This window comes from Castanea sativa, chromosome 2 (assembly GCF_040712315.1).
Source record: "Castanea sativa cultivar Marrone di Chiusa Pesio chromosome 2, ASM4071231v1".
Taxonomy (NCBI): Eukaryota; Viridiplantae; Streptophyta; class Magnoliopsida; order Fagales; family Fagaceae; genus Castanea; species Castanea sativa.
The window spans coordinates 26,427,509-26,444,467 of NC_134014.1; the positions used below are offsets into that span (position 1 = coordinate 26,427,509).

A 16,959-nucleotide genomic window follows, 5' to 3' on the forward strand; every position below is an offset into this window, starting at 1 on the left:
AAAGAAAAAAATTGCTGTATAAATGTCCAACATCTAAAATACTCTACTAAGGCTGCATTTGTTTACATAAAATATTTTTAGTTGAATATATTCTCAAGAAAAAAATTTGTTTCTTTATGCTTGATTGCATTTTGAAAATACTTCGGAAAACATTTTTAGGTGTTTGACTTTTTTTTTATTCTTCTAAAAAAGTATATTTTGAAAAGACACAAAATCAAGAATAAAAACATTTAATGTAGTTCAAGCTTAGAAAATAAGAGCCATTATAAAAATATTACAAGCAAAATACAATAGGAGTTCAAATTTAAGAGATTAGGTTATTGAAAATTGGAAAAAAAAAAAAACTATACTAGTAGGGTCCTAGATCTAGTAGATCTCGGACAATGAGGAGGAAATCAAACGTGAGTGGTAGGGAGGAGCTTGGATACAAGCGGAGTGGAGGAACTTAAACGTGAGCAAGTGTTTGGTTTCACTTGCAATCAACTCATCTTGTTCCTTGCACGGTTAGTTGCTAAATTTTTTTATCAAAAAAAAGTTGCTAGATTATTTTAAGCCCCTTAAAGGGTGTAAAACAATTTACACAGCACAAGGGGTGATTTGGTGATCAATTCAAAAAATATTTTCGATTTGATTAGTGCTTTCAATTGGATCAAACACTCAAGAATGAGAAAAATATTTTTAGCCGAAACAAACAAAAGCTTTAAAATTTAATCGAAAAGGAAAAAGTCTTGTCTTAAAAAAAGAAAAAGAAAAAGAAAAAGAAAAGAGAGAATGGCAAAGATGCACATAGGTATAGGTAGCATGATTTTAAAAACCGAACCGAAGGTAAAACTGAATTTGCCTTCAGTTTCCAATTTTGGGCATTTATACCAAATTGGACTGGTACCCGGTTTTCAATTGAACCGGTTGATCAAGCTAGTCCGGTCCAGTTTTTAAAACCATTTAGTCAGGGAGCTTGAGAGTGGTGAATGAGGAAGCTTCTCTCTCTAAACTCTAATGTGAGAAAGGGAGACGGTCTCGTAGATATATTTGGGCCTCAAAGCCCTTCCTTTTAATTATTTTTTTAGTCACTCATTATCGCGTGTGACTTCCGAATAAAAGCCTACTGGGAAGAGAGAGAGAGAGAGAGAGAGAGAGGGGGAGGGGAGTCTCTGAGACACAAATACTCGAAACACACACTTAACAACACAGACACAGACACACCCAACAAAAGAGAGAGAGAGAGAAGCACTGGACACACAAACAAAAACCCAGAATCTACACCCTCTCACTTCTTCACCTCAATTATTATTTCTATTTTTATTCTAATTATTATATATTAACTGCTCTTACCCTCCTAATTTTCCACTTCTAACTATCTATTTGTGCTGCTGCTTCTTCAAGAACCAAAAAAAAAAAAAAAAAAACATAGAAAGAGAGAGAGAAAGAGAGAGATCTTGTCCTCCTACAAACAATGCTCACTTTGTAGCGGACAAGGTAATCTCAATCCCCAATAATTCCACCAACTTTTTATTATTATTATTATTATTATTATTATTATTTTGTTTCTAAAAATTATTCCTCAATTTTTCTCATTAACGCTTCGAATCCAAACTTCCCTTTTCCTCTTCCTTTTGATCGGTACCTTACAAAACAATTGCCTATAAAGGTTTTTTTTAAATTTTTTTTTATTCTCTCTTTTCCTTTTTATTTATATTTTCCTAAATTTCAAATTTCTCAATTTGCTTCACAGTAAGGAAATTAGGGTTTTTATTTTGTATGGTTTAGGGTGCTGAGAAGCGTGAATGGTCTAGGGGTTTTGTGGTTGGATCGTAATCAAGCAGTTGTGGAATTTAGTAGTGAATTATGAATGGATTAGGGATTTAGGGGATTGGAGAGTTATGGGCGATCTTGGATGGAATCGAAATTGTTAAAATTTGAGACTAGTGCTACTGGGGGAGTTTTCAAGTTGGGAGATTGCTTAGAAATAATCATGCCCATTGTTGCTCAGAGGAGCATGGAAGAGGATTGCACATATTGAATGAATTGCTGTTAATTAAGACACTGATCCAAGACTCTTTTTTTTTTTTTTTGGGGAGGGGGATAGAGGAATGTGATTTTTATTTTATTTATTTTTTGTTTCTTTGTTGTTGTTGTTTTTTCTGTTTTGTTTCGGAAATTCAGGATTTCTGGGTTCTGTTTTGCAGAGTTTGTGATCTTCTCTTTGTAGGGGATGATTTTGTTGTTGGGATTTGCTTTTAAGGAGGAGGAGGTGATGATTCTGTATTGGCTCAGAAGAAGGCAACACAGAGGTTCTGATTGCACTTCACTCTTTTCGTTTCTCAAGAAACCCTTTGGGTTAACATAGATAGTTTCAGCTCAAATCATTATTCACCAAAGGCCAAAGGGGCTTTTTTCTTTTTCATCCGTCAGTCTTTTGCCATCTGGGTTTTGTTCAACTAGTTTAGTATAGTACAGTATATTATTACAGTTGCTTTGATTGAGTGGTTGTGGTGTCTGAGTGTAATTTTCTCGAGTTACTTTCAGTGATATTTGCTTGACCTGTTTGTGCATTTGAGCTAGAGGGGAAGAAAGGTTGGTGGGTTTCTAAACTGTGTAAGCTTATGGAGGTATATTGAAGCTGGAAATGAATGTGGGGACATGGTGCATGGACAGAAGCATAGTTGCTGGTTCGTTCCCCTTCTGGAACAGTGCTACTGGGAAGTGATTCCAACATTTTTGCATTTGGAAGGCGCTTGTGTAGTGTATTTCTGGTTTTTGTGCAATGTCGCGCTGCTTTCCGTTCCCACCCCCAGGATATGAAAAGAAGGCACGGACGGAGGATGTGGACTTACTAAAAAAGGTTAATTTTACTTTCTTTTGTCCATTAATAGTCTATACTTGGTATAGCATTTAGTAGGCACATGTGAAGAGTATTTTGGTAAGATGCACAGCCCTGGATTGAACCAATACATTTGAAACTGTTCTATAAGTTCCTGTAATTGCTTAAATAAATATTCATAATTTCATGTGTATCTAACCGAAAACCACTATTAATTAGTAGATTGATTTGGTAGGTTGTATTCTAAAAACAGATAATATCTTTATTATATAAGAATAGAGATTATTGGTGGATGTTTGGGTGCTGTTGAAGATAATGAAAAGTTGAACTAGCAAGGGTACCTTGAAGCTATTGCCTTTTTATTTTTGATGGTTGAGTAGGAAAATTGTGATTGATTGATAGGATTTAACTATGTTAATCATTCCTCTATGTTTTTTGTCATTATCTTATCAAGAAATGTAAGAATATATTCTAGAATGGCTACTGAAGTTATTACAATGGCGTTTCCTCCCCGATTTATGCTTCCTCAAGCTTATGTATATGATGTTTCTGTTGCTGTCTGATAATTTGTTCAGTTCGGGTAGCAAGGTAATTATAATATGAAATCTACCTATACTAATTAGTTCGTCAGATGGAAAGTAGTTAATTTTATTTATCCTCTCCTTAATTCGTATTATGTCAATCTAAGAAGAATTTCAATTGCCTTTGAAGATGCAAGGGTGCAAGGATATTGAATAATGTGATTAGGATGGCCATACCTATTCTCATCGTTATATATCACATATAGTTGATTTGTTGCTCTTGATGGCATTATCCTATTTAGTGGAGGCATTTTTTAGTATTTTTCTTTCATGAAATTAATCACTGGATTTTAGTTTCTCTATGCTTGTAGTTTGTCTATGATATTTGGAGGAAATCTCTAGAAGTTAGATAATGATAATTTCAATAAAGATAATCTAGAACCTTTAAAGTTTGAATTTTGAATCTCATTTTGGAATTTAGTGGGTTATTTAGTTTCCGTGGGATAATTGGTCAATTCACTATCATAAATGATTTCATGTGAGGAACCTAAGTCCTAATGCATTGGAAGTCTTCATTGTGAGCTATACTTGATTTACCTGCAACCTAATTTAGGAATATAGAGGGGGAGAGAAACGGAAGATTTTATGAACTCTCTTTGTATGTGTTATTTATTCAGTATAGGATATCAGATCAATTCAGCATCATGATCAGTATGTGAGGACAGGAGAAATTAATGATTTTACAAAAACTGTTTCTGTATGTGTGCGTGTGAGTCTATCAATTCCTTTGTCCATATTCCTGTTTCATTTAGATCTGCTCTTTCACTTGATACAATATCAAGTTGTGCTGTTATATATTCCCCTTTGATTTTGGTTCTTAACAGATAGGATGTTACTGATTCAGGAAGTTAAAAAATGAATTGATACGTGAAGGATTAAATTACAATTTAGAATTGAATTTGAGACCTTGCTTGAGATTATCTGGAAAACATATAGAGCATCTTTTTTACCGACATTTTTCCTTTTTGAGGTGGGGGGGTGGGGAGGAGAGTTTGTAGCACTAATCTTAAACTATATTCATAAGTGAGGCTCCATTTATATTAGTCCAAATCTGGTGGTTAACATCTTTTAGTAGTTGTTCCAGGGTGCTAAACTTGTTATTTATTTCCTCTGGTTATTGTGATTATGAAGGGTGGCTAGCATGGAAATCAGATTCTTAATTTTTATCTTGTGATGAGGAAATTGGAAGGAAAATGTTATACTCAGAGATATTTGGTTGCTTGCAGAGATCTCATATTTAATGTTATTCTTGCAGGCAGTTTGTTGCTTATACAGATCTCACACGTGAGGTTGCAATGAGATTTGCATTAGGTGCCTATAATAGCTCTAGAAGCAAGAAATTTAACACCTGTTATTAACAGCCCTGCCTTGGAAGAGTAGATCTTTGTATAGTTATCAAGAAATTCAAAAATGGAGAGAGGAAAAGAGGTAGGTAGATAGAGGAGGCTATGTCTTGTCTTGGCACAAGAGTTTTAAAAATTAGAGCAGCTCTCAAAGCAGATGACTTACTGAGGATATTTGCTCTTCCCTGGCTTGCAAGTCTTCATGATGATGCAACCATAGTGTGATTAGAGAAATAATATCCTCTTTTGAAGCCTAAGGTTAAGGTGGATCCCAAGAATAAGTATGCATGGTAGTTAGTTAGTTTTTTATTGTCTAATTTTATTTGGTTATTCTAGAGTCAATTATATTTTTATGTTTTATTTGGTTATTCTAGCGTCAAGGGAATTTTACTAATTTTGTAATTGTTGGGTATGGGTCATAATTGTGGGCCTTGGTTTCTATTTTATAAGCAAGTCTTATTTGATGTATGAGTCTTTGTGTGTGGGCTTTGGTTTGATTCAATTAGGTTTTGGTTTACTATTCAAAGTAGGAGTCCTAGTTCTACTCTGTTGCACAGACACGGCATTTTTGGTCCACACGGGTGCTGGTAAGACACGCCCAAAATCTGTGTCCGGCAGTCTCTTTCTCTCTGTTTTTTTTTTTTGAAATTCCGACATGGCTCTGACATGGTGCCGACACAGTGGACACGGCAGATCCAAAAAAATACTCAAGATTTTGACATCTGGACAAGCACTTACTGTTGATCTTGTTTGATTAAAGCCCCAAAAATTTGTTTGCCCCGCTTATCTTCTGGGACCAACGCCTCCTCACTCCTTCACCTTCAATCCTCACACCTCAGCCGAGCTCCTCTTCTCATCGGCGACCACCAAGCTTCTCTAATGACCCCAAGGGCCCAAAGCCTTTCTCGTGTCCTTCAGGTCTCACATTTCCTTTTCGTCATTCATTTTTTTTTTTTTTTTTTTTTTTTTTTTTCACTTTGGGTTTACACTTATCTCAGTTATTAGCCTACTGTGTTCTTATATATAGCATAGGTTTAGTATTTTTTATTATGTTTGGTTTTATGATTTTTATTTTTTATTTTTTATCTGCCTTATACAGCTATATCAATGTGTTTTTTTTTTCTTTCTTGAAATCTGCCTCTGCCTTATATTGTTTACTTGTTTATTATGGGTTTAGTGTTTTTTGTTTTTGTGTGTCCTGGTAGTTTTTTTTATTAAAGTTAAATATTGGGTGTTAAACATATTTTAAGGCTAAAATATTTTTAAAATATACCTAAATATAAATATTACTTAATTAATTAATTGTAGTACCCCACAATGTTGTGCCCTTGTTTTTCAAAAATTGTTGTACCCCGTACTCGTATCTGTGTTCGTGCAACATAGGTTCTACTAGGCAAATATTTAGGGTCTATATAAAATGTGATGTAGGACAAATTAGATTAGGGATTTGTCTACGTTTAGTTGTGGTGGGTTTAGGGTTAGGAAAGAAGAAAAATGAGAGAGAAGTTAGGGCTGTTTAGGGGGCTCTGTGAACAGTAACAGTGAACGGTAACCTATTGCTCAAAATACTCAATTTTACTAATCAACTCATTCTACTCCTTGAATACGTTGAGCACCACAATATATATATATATATATGACTCTTACTTGTACTAGTAGTATTAGGATTCCTAATAGTACCAGGACTACTATTTAACCCTAATAAATTAAACCAAAGCCCATACATAAAGACCCATAATTAAATAAGACTCATTAATAAAACCTATGGCCTATAACGATGGGCCATAACCAACAATTGTAAAATTACTAAAATACCCTTGACTCAAGAATAATCAAATAAAATATAAAAACGTAATTAATTACCATAGACACTTATTCTTGGGCTTTGCCTTAGCCGTAGGCTTCCAAAGAGAATATCATTTCTTTAAGCATGTTATGATTCTGCCATCAAAATGTGGTATGATACTCGAACATCAATAAAATATTAAGGCTATGTTTGGTAACATTTTTTGTTTTCTATTTTCAAAAACTTCTTTTTGGAAATATAAAGAAAAAACAATTTTCTTGTATTTTTGAAATAAAAAACATGTTTGGTTAGTTGAAATTAAAAAAAAAAGTTTTTTGAAGAAAAAATAGAAAATACTAAAATATATTGCTATTAGGATTTGTACCCTAATGCTAACTCATTAAATGAGACAGATTTATTAAATTAAATGCGTGTTTTCATTAACTTTTGAAAATTAGAAACTAAAAACAACATTTTGCATGTTTTCAGTTTCCTTCACAAATTGAGTTTTGAAAACAATTTTTGTTTTTTGTCCATTTTGAGTTGCCAAACAAGTTTTTTAGTCTCAAAAATAGAAAATTATTTTTGAAAACAGAAAATAAGGAGAAAAAACAGTTACCAAACATATCCTAACTGTTTGAGTATTAAGGCACGTTATCCTTATTTTTTGTTGTTGTTGTTGTTCTTCTTCTCTCTCTCTCCCCCCCCCCCCCTTTTCTTTGATATTCTGTCACTGTTCACGCTCACTATTCTTAGACTTGGAGAAATTTGGTTTGTCTTTTCTTACCTCACTTCAATCCAAAATTAAATCTTTTCTATTCTCTACAAAACCCTATTCATTCCAAAGTGGTTAATACCACATTGACCAGTATGGTCAGAATTTCTCATCTTGGCAAACAATCCAATATAGATACTACCTCTGAAATGTAGAGGTTTAAATTCCAGACTATTTTGGCTTTTATCAGATATTTAAGCGTGTACCTGTTTTGGTCAGAAAAAGCAATTTCAGCCAGTACAGAATTTATGCTTGGCCCTTTCTCTCATATATTTTGAATCCTTGTACTCTTGTTGTCGTGCACTCTTACTCAAGGACAGACCCAGATGGGGCCCCAAGGGGGCTCGGGCCCCTGGGTCCAAAATTTATATATTTATTTTTAGTTATTATATATTTAATTTTTGTAGTTGGGCCCCTCTTCCAAAACCTTAGGTCCCCCTTCTTCTCAATAAGCCTAACTAGCCTCACCTAAATAGCAACTATCCAACCCAAAAACTTAACAAAAACAATAAAAACATTCCCAATGGTAATTGTATTTTAGTAAGAAAAAAAACTATTTCACCACCAAAGAACAAAAAAAAAAAAAATCATGTGTTATTGAAGAAGCTAAAGCTAAATTTTTTACAACTACAGTAAACTAGTATAAATACTATTTGACTGTAGCAAGTTGTTAAAAATAAAATACAATATTTTATTAAAATTATATATCTTCCTTCAATTAAAAACTCAAATTATCTCTTTTTATTTATTTATTATTTTAATGAGTTGTTTATATTATTTTAAATGAAGTGATAAAAAAATAGAATAATATTTGATATTGGATGTATTGTAAAGGGAGGTAATGAAATAGATATAGTAGTTTTTTTAGGTTCTAAAAGCTAAAATTTTTAGCACCACCATTGTGAATGCTATAACTTCAACAACAAAAAATCCTAGCCAATCTAGTATTAAAAAAAACATTATTTTGTTTTTGTCTTTGTTGGGATATGATTGTATGTTAATGTAATTAGAAACAACGATTTATTTATAATTTTTTAATACTATATGGATGGCTATTTAGAATTTTTTTTTCTTTATACTCCGGCCCTCGTTAGCTTAAAGTCCTGGGTCCGTCCCTGCTCGTACTGGTATGGTGGAAGCGTCAATCTGATGTATGAATTAATGAATCCTCCTTGTGATATCTCAAATTGTGTGGATTGGATTGTGTGAGTATGTGTTGTGCTGGCTGTGCTGAGTCCCACACTGGGTGTTCACTAGGTCGATCTTGGGCATAACGAGTAGCCTTAGTTGTAACTTGACTAGCCCTCTTTTGGGTCCTTGCACTCCTTTTTTCTTCTCTTTTTGGTTTCGTTTCCTCCACCAATCCCCTCAGCTGTCCACCTAAATCAACCTATCTTGATAACTTATCTTCAGTTTTCCCAAGATTTTGCCTTTCATTTCCCTCAAAGTTTATTTTTAGCTATAGGTCAAAAGATATGTTGGGTTAGTTTCTCTATTTTGTTTTGTCCATCTACTCTCCATGAGGATTCATTTCTCCACACCTATTGCTTTCTCACATCTATTTATTTTTCTCATATTAATTAGGGGTGGTGGTAAACTTAACATGCTATTTAGGCAATATATTGATTTGAGATCACATTTTTTTAAAGTTGTTTAATAAAATACGTGGGTTCTAACTTGTAATCAATCAATTATAGTTCTAACTTATACACGGTTAATACCGGTGTATAACTTCATAAACACTCCAGTACGATATTGACTACTTTGTTCATTCTTAAACCATAACCCTTCTTTTAAGAAGTTCTAAATCTTAGATTCATAAATCCCCCTAAACTTTAACCCACAACAAGCATATGTAGACAAATTCTTCAATTTGTCCTACTTCAAAGCCAAAATTCTACTGCAAGTTTATTGCTAAAAAAGTTTCCCACCAACCACTCAACGAAATTTCTTATCTGAGATAATGGTGACTAACACAGAATTAGATTCCCAATTTAACGCTTTTCCTCAAGATTATGGACAAACAAAGAAGACTTTGAATCAGTTGAATGAGAAGGCGAATTTAATAGAGAAGAACTTAAATAATTATCAGCTATGAAAGAACCTTTTTTGTTTTTTTAGGCTGAGGAAAAGCTATGAAAGAAGCTTTAGATGGACTATTTGTTGCTGTTCTCGGCAAGCAAGATTTCTTCTAAAACAACCACTTATCAAGCACCCAAATCCTTTAAATTTAGTCCAGGTTCAACCTTTACGTTCCCCTCAAGCTCACTTTTCCTTCCTTAAATTCCTATGGACCAAGCACTAGCCAGGTACACCCTTAAGAAGCACAATGTAATTGGTCTAACCTCAAGGAGAGCCTAGATTGGTTGATTCAGATAGAGGTGTTGAACTAGAAGTTAGTGATTTTCATGGGGAGAGCCATACAAAGGTGAATTTTGATTGGTTACATAGTTTGGATAACTTATCAAATGATATATACTATATCTTAAGCAAGGAGCACAATTTTGTTGTTGTTGTTGTTGTTGTTGTTGTTGTTGTTGTTGTTGTATTGGTGGGAAAAGTATCTACAAACTCATTATGTAGCGATTCAATATTGGGAGGATAGGTGAATTGCTATGACTCATTACCTTGTACCACGTTTTTATAAGCAATTAGCTCGCTTGCAATTCACACAGTTGGTGCAAGGGAGTTATTTCAGTGAAGAGTACACCAACAATTTTTGTAGCTTGGTTATGAGATTGGGATTTCCATGAGATGATTTCTATGATTGTCATGGATTAAATTCTAATATTTCTTTTGGTTTGGCTGCAAGCATACTTTGTGTTTGTTTGGCTAGAGTTTATATGCTCAACTTTTAGCTTTTATGTATAGCTTTTTAAAACTTAAAAAAAAAAAAAAACTTTTTCAAAGTACAAGTATATTTTGGTACACTTTCACCAAAAAGCTAAATAAGTTGTTTTAGCTAAATAAGCTATTCCCAAATGGACACTTTATATCATGGTCAATGCAATTCAAGTTGCATACCAAATGGAAAGGAGTGGTAAAAGGGAGGCCTTAATAAGAGTTGCAGTAGCAAGAAATATTAGAGGTGAGAGAACAATTGTGGATGTCAATTGGTAGAAGTCTATCTAATGCTCCAAACAAGAATGTTCATTCATGTACTACTTAATTACAAGGGAGTAGATCTAATTCTTGAATAAAGTGTCACACTTGTCATGGTGTTGGCCATATGTCTTCTTAGTGTCCTTCAAAATCAATTACCATGCTTGAAAAGGATAGTCTTAAAAGAAGTCAAGAGGCAATCAAGGAAACCGAACAACCTAAACTTGAAGAAGAGATTTTTGAACTCCTCGATGCTAACATGAAAGTGAACTTATGATGACATAGATCTAGAGGATGAGGGTATGATAGGTGTCATTCATCCACTTTTTAAAATAATTAAACAGATCTTCAATACTTACTCTTTTGCTGATGATAACAAGATGTACACTTGTTGATGGAAGGAAAGAATTGATGGTGCAGCCATAGTGTGCTTAGAGAAAAGAGATCCTATTTGGAAGCCTAAGGTTAAGGCAAAGCCTAAGAATTAGTGTCGATAGTAGTTACTTGCCTCCTGTGCATAAGGATAAACTGCTTAGCCCGTCAGGGGTGAAAAGCCTCTGGATTGCTTGGTAACTAGTTCTGGCAAGTGGGATCAGTTGCCCATAAGAGTTTGATTAACAGTAAGGATTGTTGTACGGTATGATGCTCTACGACGTGTGCAACCAATTTGAGTGAATTTCTCCTAAGTCATAAAAAAAAACAGTGTTGATAAGTCACTTATCAACAAGAAAAAAAGTGTCGATAGTAGTTAGTTGGGTGTTATATTTTAATTTATGTTTTGTTTGGTTATTCTAGTGTCAAGGGTATTTTAGTAACTTTCTAATTGTTGGACCAAAGTTGTGGTTTGAGGGTTTTATTTTATTAATAAATAAGTCTTGCTTTGTTTATGTGTCTTTAAATGCTAAGAACCGTGTAGCTCATTTGGCACCTATGGGAAACTTGGTGTTTACCTTGGAGATATCTAGGGTTCAAATCCTCCCACCCCAACTATTGAATTATAAAAAATGAAAAAAAAAAAAGTTTCTTTTAAGTTTGTGGGTTTTGGTTTTACTAGTCAAAGTATGAGTCCTAGTTCTATTAAGAATTAAAATTTAGGATTTGTATGAGTGCGTTATTGTACTCAAACAAGGCTTATTTATTTATTATTTTAAATCCCTATTCAAACAAGGAATTTATCAATACGATATTTAGTGTTTTGAGTACTGAGCCACGTTGACCTTATTGTTCTTTTCCTCACTCTCTTCTTTTTCTTTCATGTTCAGGAGTACTGTTCACTCACTCTTCTTAGATTGTGAAGAAATTTGATTTCCGTTTTTGCTTTCCTTATTTCAATCCTAAATCAAATCTTTTCTCTTCCTTACAAAACCCTATTCATTTTGGAACCTAACCCTTGTTTAAAAATTTAACTATATCCAAAAATTTCCCTAAACTTTAGCCCACCACAAGCACATTTAGACATTCTCCAATATGTCCCATGTCACTTCACCTTTTCTCAAAGCTCTAAAATGATTCTGCTAGTATTTAGACATTTATGAACTAAATCGTTTTACTGGATGACCAATGTATATGACTCAGTAATCATGTGCGTAACACATTTAATATTAGGCTTGTTTGTGCTATATCATTAATAAGTAGGTCAAGTATGGCCTACTTTGATAGTAGGAGAAGTATCCATGGTCCAGCAAATTGTGCATGATGAGCTGTTTTGCAGTTTTACTTGCTTGGTGGGGATTGGTTTATGGTGTTCAGTAGAAATTTTAAATTATTGAATGTGTGTATATATATTTTGCATTACAACATTTCTGTGGACTGGTTCTGATATTGTAATTGAAATTAGTTAAAAAAGCATGATGAAGCTAGGAAGACATCTTACCAAGCTCTCAAAGAACTTTGCTGAGTTTGCAAATGGGTGATTATGCCATGATTTGAGGGGGAGGTTTTTTTGATACGCCATGATTTGTACTGAAGATATTTTGGCACTTGTTTTGCATGTCCTTAGGAAGTCTTGGAAAAAGGTGATTAGGAACTTGTGTATGTGAAACATTTTAACTTAACAGCCATTTATGTTTTATTTTTTAAGTCTGATGGCATTTGGAAGTGAGGAGCAGATGGGGTTATGGCGCTTTTTAGCTTCCTTTGAGATTTGTCTTAGTAACACGTAACTGAACAGTATCTTTTTATACTTGGAGCCATGCTTATAGCTTTTACATGAATCCTTATTACATATTTAATTTAGGCCTCACTTGTTATACAAACCTGTGGTCAACCAAATTTAAAACCCTTGGAGCTTTGGGAAATTGCAAGGACACATCCTGCAATTCAATCCACAAGTTCCTGTATTGCTTGGCAACATTTTGCTCACATTGCTCATCGGTAATTATTTTAGTATTTGTTGATGTTTTTGTCTCCGCCATGTGAATTCTTTATTCCACCTTGATTTTGAATAATTACTTCATCATGACTACTTTGTCTTTTTGTTCTCTCTTACAATTTTTATTATATTTATCATATCCTGTTTTAGATCCCCATTCTTTACCTATATATGTATGTATACATGGATATACAGGGGAGGGAAGAATTAATCACCTTACTCCCCAACCAATGCTTTGAAGCATTAGATCTTTACCCCTTTATGCAATAGTACACACACACACACACACACACACACACACACACACACACACATATATATATATATATTTGAAATTATTTTTTATCAAGTCCCCCAAATTGGTTGTGGTTCTTCTGAATGAAATTTCAGCCCTTGTTGTTCTTTGTAGTTATACATCTTACTCGAAAGACCAAGAGAAAATTTTGTTCCTGTTAATGTATTTACTTAATTTGGGCAATAAGAGCTTATTATATGAATTTTTTTTAATTATTCTCTGCAGCTTTATAATATTACATAATTCTGCCATATATCTTTGTTTTTTTGGAAAACATATTCTTATCATTGTTTTTCACGGTTCACAGGAAAAGCACAGAGAAAAGAAGCATAAAAAAGAGAAAAGAGACAGAGAGAAGAAGGAAGGTAGAGAGAAAAGAGAGAAAGATAGAAGTGATGGAAAGCATACGGAAAAGAAAGACAAGAAGGAAAAACACAGAGATAAAAAGAAGGACAAGGAGAAGGACAGGGTTAAAGAGAAAAACAGTGCCCCAGATGAGAAGAGACTTCCAGGGCAAGCTGAGGGTCACTCTGGAGAAAAACTTATTCAAAATGAGGAAATGGATAAAGATAAAAATGGTATTTCAAACAAAACAAGATTTTCTGGACACAATGGAGAGAAACTCAGTGAGAGCATCCATCTGGCTGAGTTGGGCAGGAGGATCAAAGATGATGACAGAGCGACTGAGAACAAGTTGGTTGAAAATTTTACTTATATGGACCGGAATGAGGAGATGGTCAAATTGGTGGCTAAAGGTACTGGCACTTGGGCTGAAGGTAAGGATAAGACCAAGAGGGTTGATGATAGAAAGATGGATTTGCAAAGAACTGCGTTTGTTCAAACTAGAGTTGAAGGATTGCCTAGACCATTTGAGAAAAATATTGAGAAAAGGATGGAAGAGAAGGAAAAGACCAAAGAAAAGGAAGGAGATGATAAACAGGGGGATAAACGCAAGGATAAAGTTAGAGAGAAAAAGAGCCAAGGGAAGGATAAGAACAGGGACAAAGAGAAGAAAAAGGAGGTGAAAGTTGAACATAAGAACCCGGGACACAATAAATTAAAAGATGGCAACAAGAATGACCTTATAGGTAGCCATTATGTTAAAACCCCCCAACTTCCGGAGGGCAGCAACAAGAATGCTGCTTCTGAGGAAAATCTAAAGAAACGGAAGGAAGTTGAGACAAATGGAGTTTTACACGGTGAGTTCTCTTCATAATGAACCATGAATTATTGCAGCCCAGTCATTGCTTTCAAGTTGTGTTAAGCTTAATTTCTTGCTTGAGTGGTTGTAGGCACTATCCCTTAAAGACTCTGGTGGGTCTCTTGTGATTCCAGATATTCTTGTGTTAAAATTTTCTGAGTTAATTGTCTGGGATTTTTTTTATTACATTGAGTCAATTTTGTCAAGCTGTTTCAAACTCTCATAATTTTATTATTAGCCGATAAGTGATGCTTCCTTTTTCAATTTTCTTACAGCCACCGATGGTAGGCCTAATAAGTTGGCAAGACCGACTTCCTCCAATCATTTTTCAGAAAATGGAAGGATGTTGGAACCTTGCCAAACTTCTGCCACCTATGCGGATAGGCAAGGAGCAGCCAGTAACCTTAAGGAACCCAAGCTAAATGGCATTATAGATCAGTCATCTTCTGTCTCCTTGAAGAAGCCCATGCTTGCCATTGCACAAGCTGATCAAATCACTGAAGCATCAACAAAACCACCCAATCCGGATTCCAAGTATTTAAGCCAGGTATATACAGCACCCTCATCTTCGGTCTCCTTGAAGAAGCCCATACTTGCCACTGCACAAGCTGATCAAATCGCTGAAGCAGCTGCAAAACCACCTCATCCGGATTCCAAGTATTTAAGCCAGGTATATACAGTACCCAAGATGGATGAGCTGTTTTATTATGATGACCAAGAATGGTTGTTTAGCAGCAATGGCTTCCAATCAGAAAAACCCAAGGTGGAATCTTCAAGGGTTGAGGAGACACCACAGGTATGGGCAGAAGCTCTGAGGATAGAGTCAGCTGATGTTTGTGCTCTGCCCTATGTTATTCCATACTGATTAATTATTCAAATGGGCTCGACTCACACACACCTCCCTCCCCCTCCCCCCTACTCCACCTGAGCTTGGAAATGCTTCATATGACCACACATGGGGAAGGTACAGCAGCATCTGGCCCTTGAGATGGGATTTCCAATTTTTGTCGCTGCATTTTCTTGTTATTGCACTCTGTTGCAGGGAGCATTGTATGGGTGCTTGCCTTGTTCTTGAACTCGGTTGAAATGCATGTTACACGCAATTGCCTGCTCCAGTGCATCATTGCAGGGCTAAGATTTGGAGGGTGGCTTTTGCCTCATGGCATCAAAACTACTAATTCATTCAAAATGGAAATTTTCATAAAGGCAACCTGGGGAGCTTGCATAGAAAGGGAGAAGTATAAGTTTGTGCAATTCTATTCTATTTTCTTAGAGCTGAGAGGCTCTTCTAATTGAGAATGTAAGGGAAACTAGATGTGGTCTTTGCAATCCCACCACAATTTTGATTTGTAACATAGAACTCTTATTTACAAGAAATGTAAAATAGAAGAAAAAGAAAAGTAGTGGAATTCATTTATTTACCTCTCCAGCAAACATGCTTCTTAAATCCCATTATGTTCCATAATTACATTCTGCCCTGCCCTCTTGTTTTATATTTTGATAGGAAGAGGAAATTTGCTTCAATCTTGCCAAAATTTAATTATAATTTTTTAGGCAGCCAAAATAAAAGACAATTATTTTTAAATTAAACGAAGCACCAGTGTGCAAACCATGCACTAGAACTCTTAGGGGGGGTTGAAGCACTAGTAATTCTTAGATGGTCCTAAAGCATGATGAAAAGAGAATCATGGTCAATTGCACTTTTTTTAATTGAAACCCCTAATTGTTGACCTTGTGTACGGTCTTTATATGCCATTGGTCTTTTCATTAGTTGTGTTGTTGGAAAGCTTGTTCAGTATGTCAATCATTCAAAAGGATCGAAGTTGTGATTTGGGCTACAGAAGCTGTATTTTATACATCCAATTAGAATAGAAAAAAATCACCCTAACTTGTTGCATACATCCAAATCATACAACAACGATGGTCTTGTTGGATTCACTAGGAATGGTATCAGTGTTGTGGGTAGCAAGAGACCCAATTATGAGTATATATATGATCTTTTTCCGATCAGAAAAAGAAAATTAAATATTCTGTGGCTGTGTGGCCTATGCACTAAAACCCGAATTTGGGCCTGGGCTTCCTTCCTATATGGGTTGCCCACATGCCGTACTTTGGGTCAACGCAGGCATGCCTGCCGTATAATGCTTGACTCAATGCCTCTTTGACATAAATTCAACCTTTTCACTACTATTTTTTTAGAAAAAGAACTTGACTTAAGCCTTGATGTTTAATACCACCGGCCAGGTGGTTTAGTGATCATTGGACTTACTCCCCAAGTGGTTTGGGGTGAAGGTCCCAAGTTTGAATTTTGCAATAAAAAAGAAAAACCCCAAAGCTATATAATTTTTATCCTCTTTTTTCAATTGTTGTGATTGTTTCATATATTAAATAAATAGATATATTCACGAAGTTTTTCTAATTTTTCCCAAAGTGAAATAAGATTTCCTAAACCTAGTTCTTATGGGACTTTTATGATTTCCTAAACCTAGTTCTTACGGGACTTTTATTTTATGATAAATAATCTTATATTCATCCTTCAAAATGTTGTAGTTTGATGGAGACTTTAATGCTATGTTTGGAAGTTTGGAGGGAGAGGAGAGTAGAGAGAAGTAGAGCAAAGGAGAGTAGTGGGGAGGAAAGTAGAGAGGAATGGTTATCTTCCACCTTATTTGGATGTTTTTAAA

At 34.8% G+C, this 16,959-nt stretch overlaps 1 protein-coding gene across 4 annotated transcripts; it reads left to right on the top strand.

Moving 5' to 3' along the window:
• Positions 1-1,086: 1,086 nt before the first annotated feature.
• Positions 1,087-15,692, top strand: LOC142624348 (uncharacterized). Of its 4 annotated transcripts, XM_075797877.1 has the most exons (4): positions 1,087-1,476; positions 2,187-2,842; positions 13,382-14,273; positions 14,551-15,692. In XM_075797877.1, the coding sequence occupies exons 2-4, from the start codon at positions 2,765-2,767 to the stop codon at positions 15,138-15,140; spliced, it is 1,560 nt and encodes a 519-aa protein (XP_075653992.1). In that variant the 5' UTR covers positions 1,087-1,476; positions 2,187-2,764; the 3' UTR covers positions 15,141-15,692. The 4 variants fall into 4 exon arrangements, with proteins under 4 accessions (XP_075653992.1, XP_075653993.1, XP_075653995.1 ...); XM_075797878.1 differs by having other exon boundaries at positions 1,087-2,842; XM_075797880.1 differs by lacking the exons at positions 1,087-1,476; positions 2,187-2,842 and adding an exon at positions 5,421-5,663.
• The last annotated feature ends 1,267 nt before the right edge of the window (positions 15,693-16,959 follow it).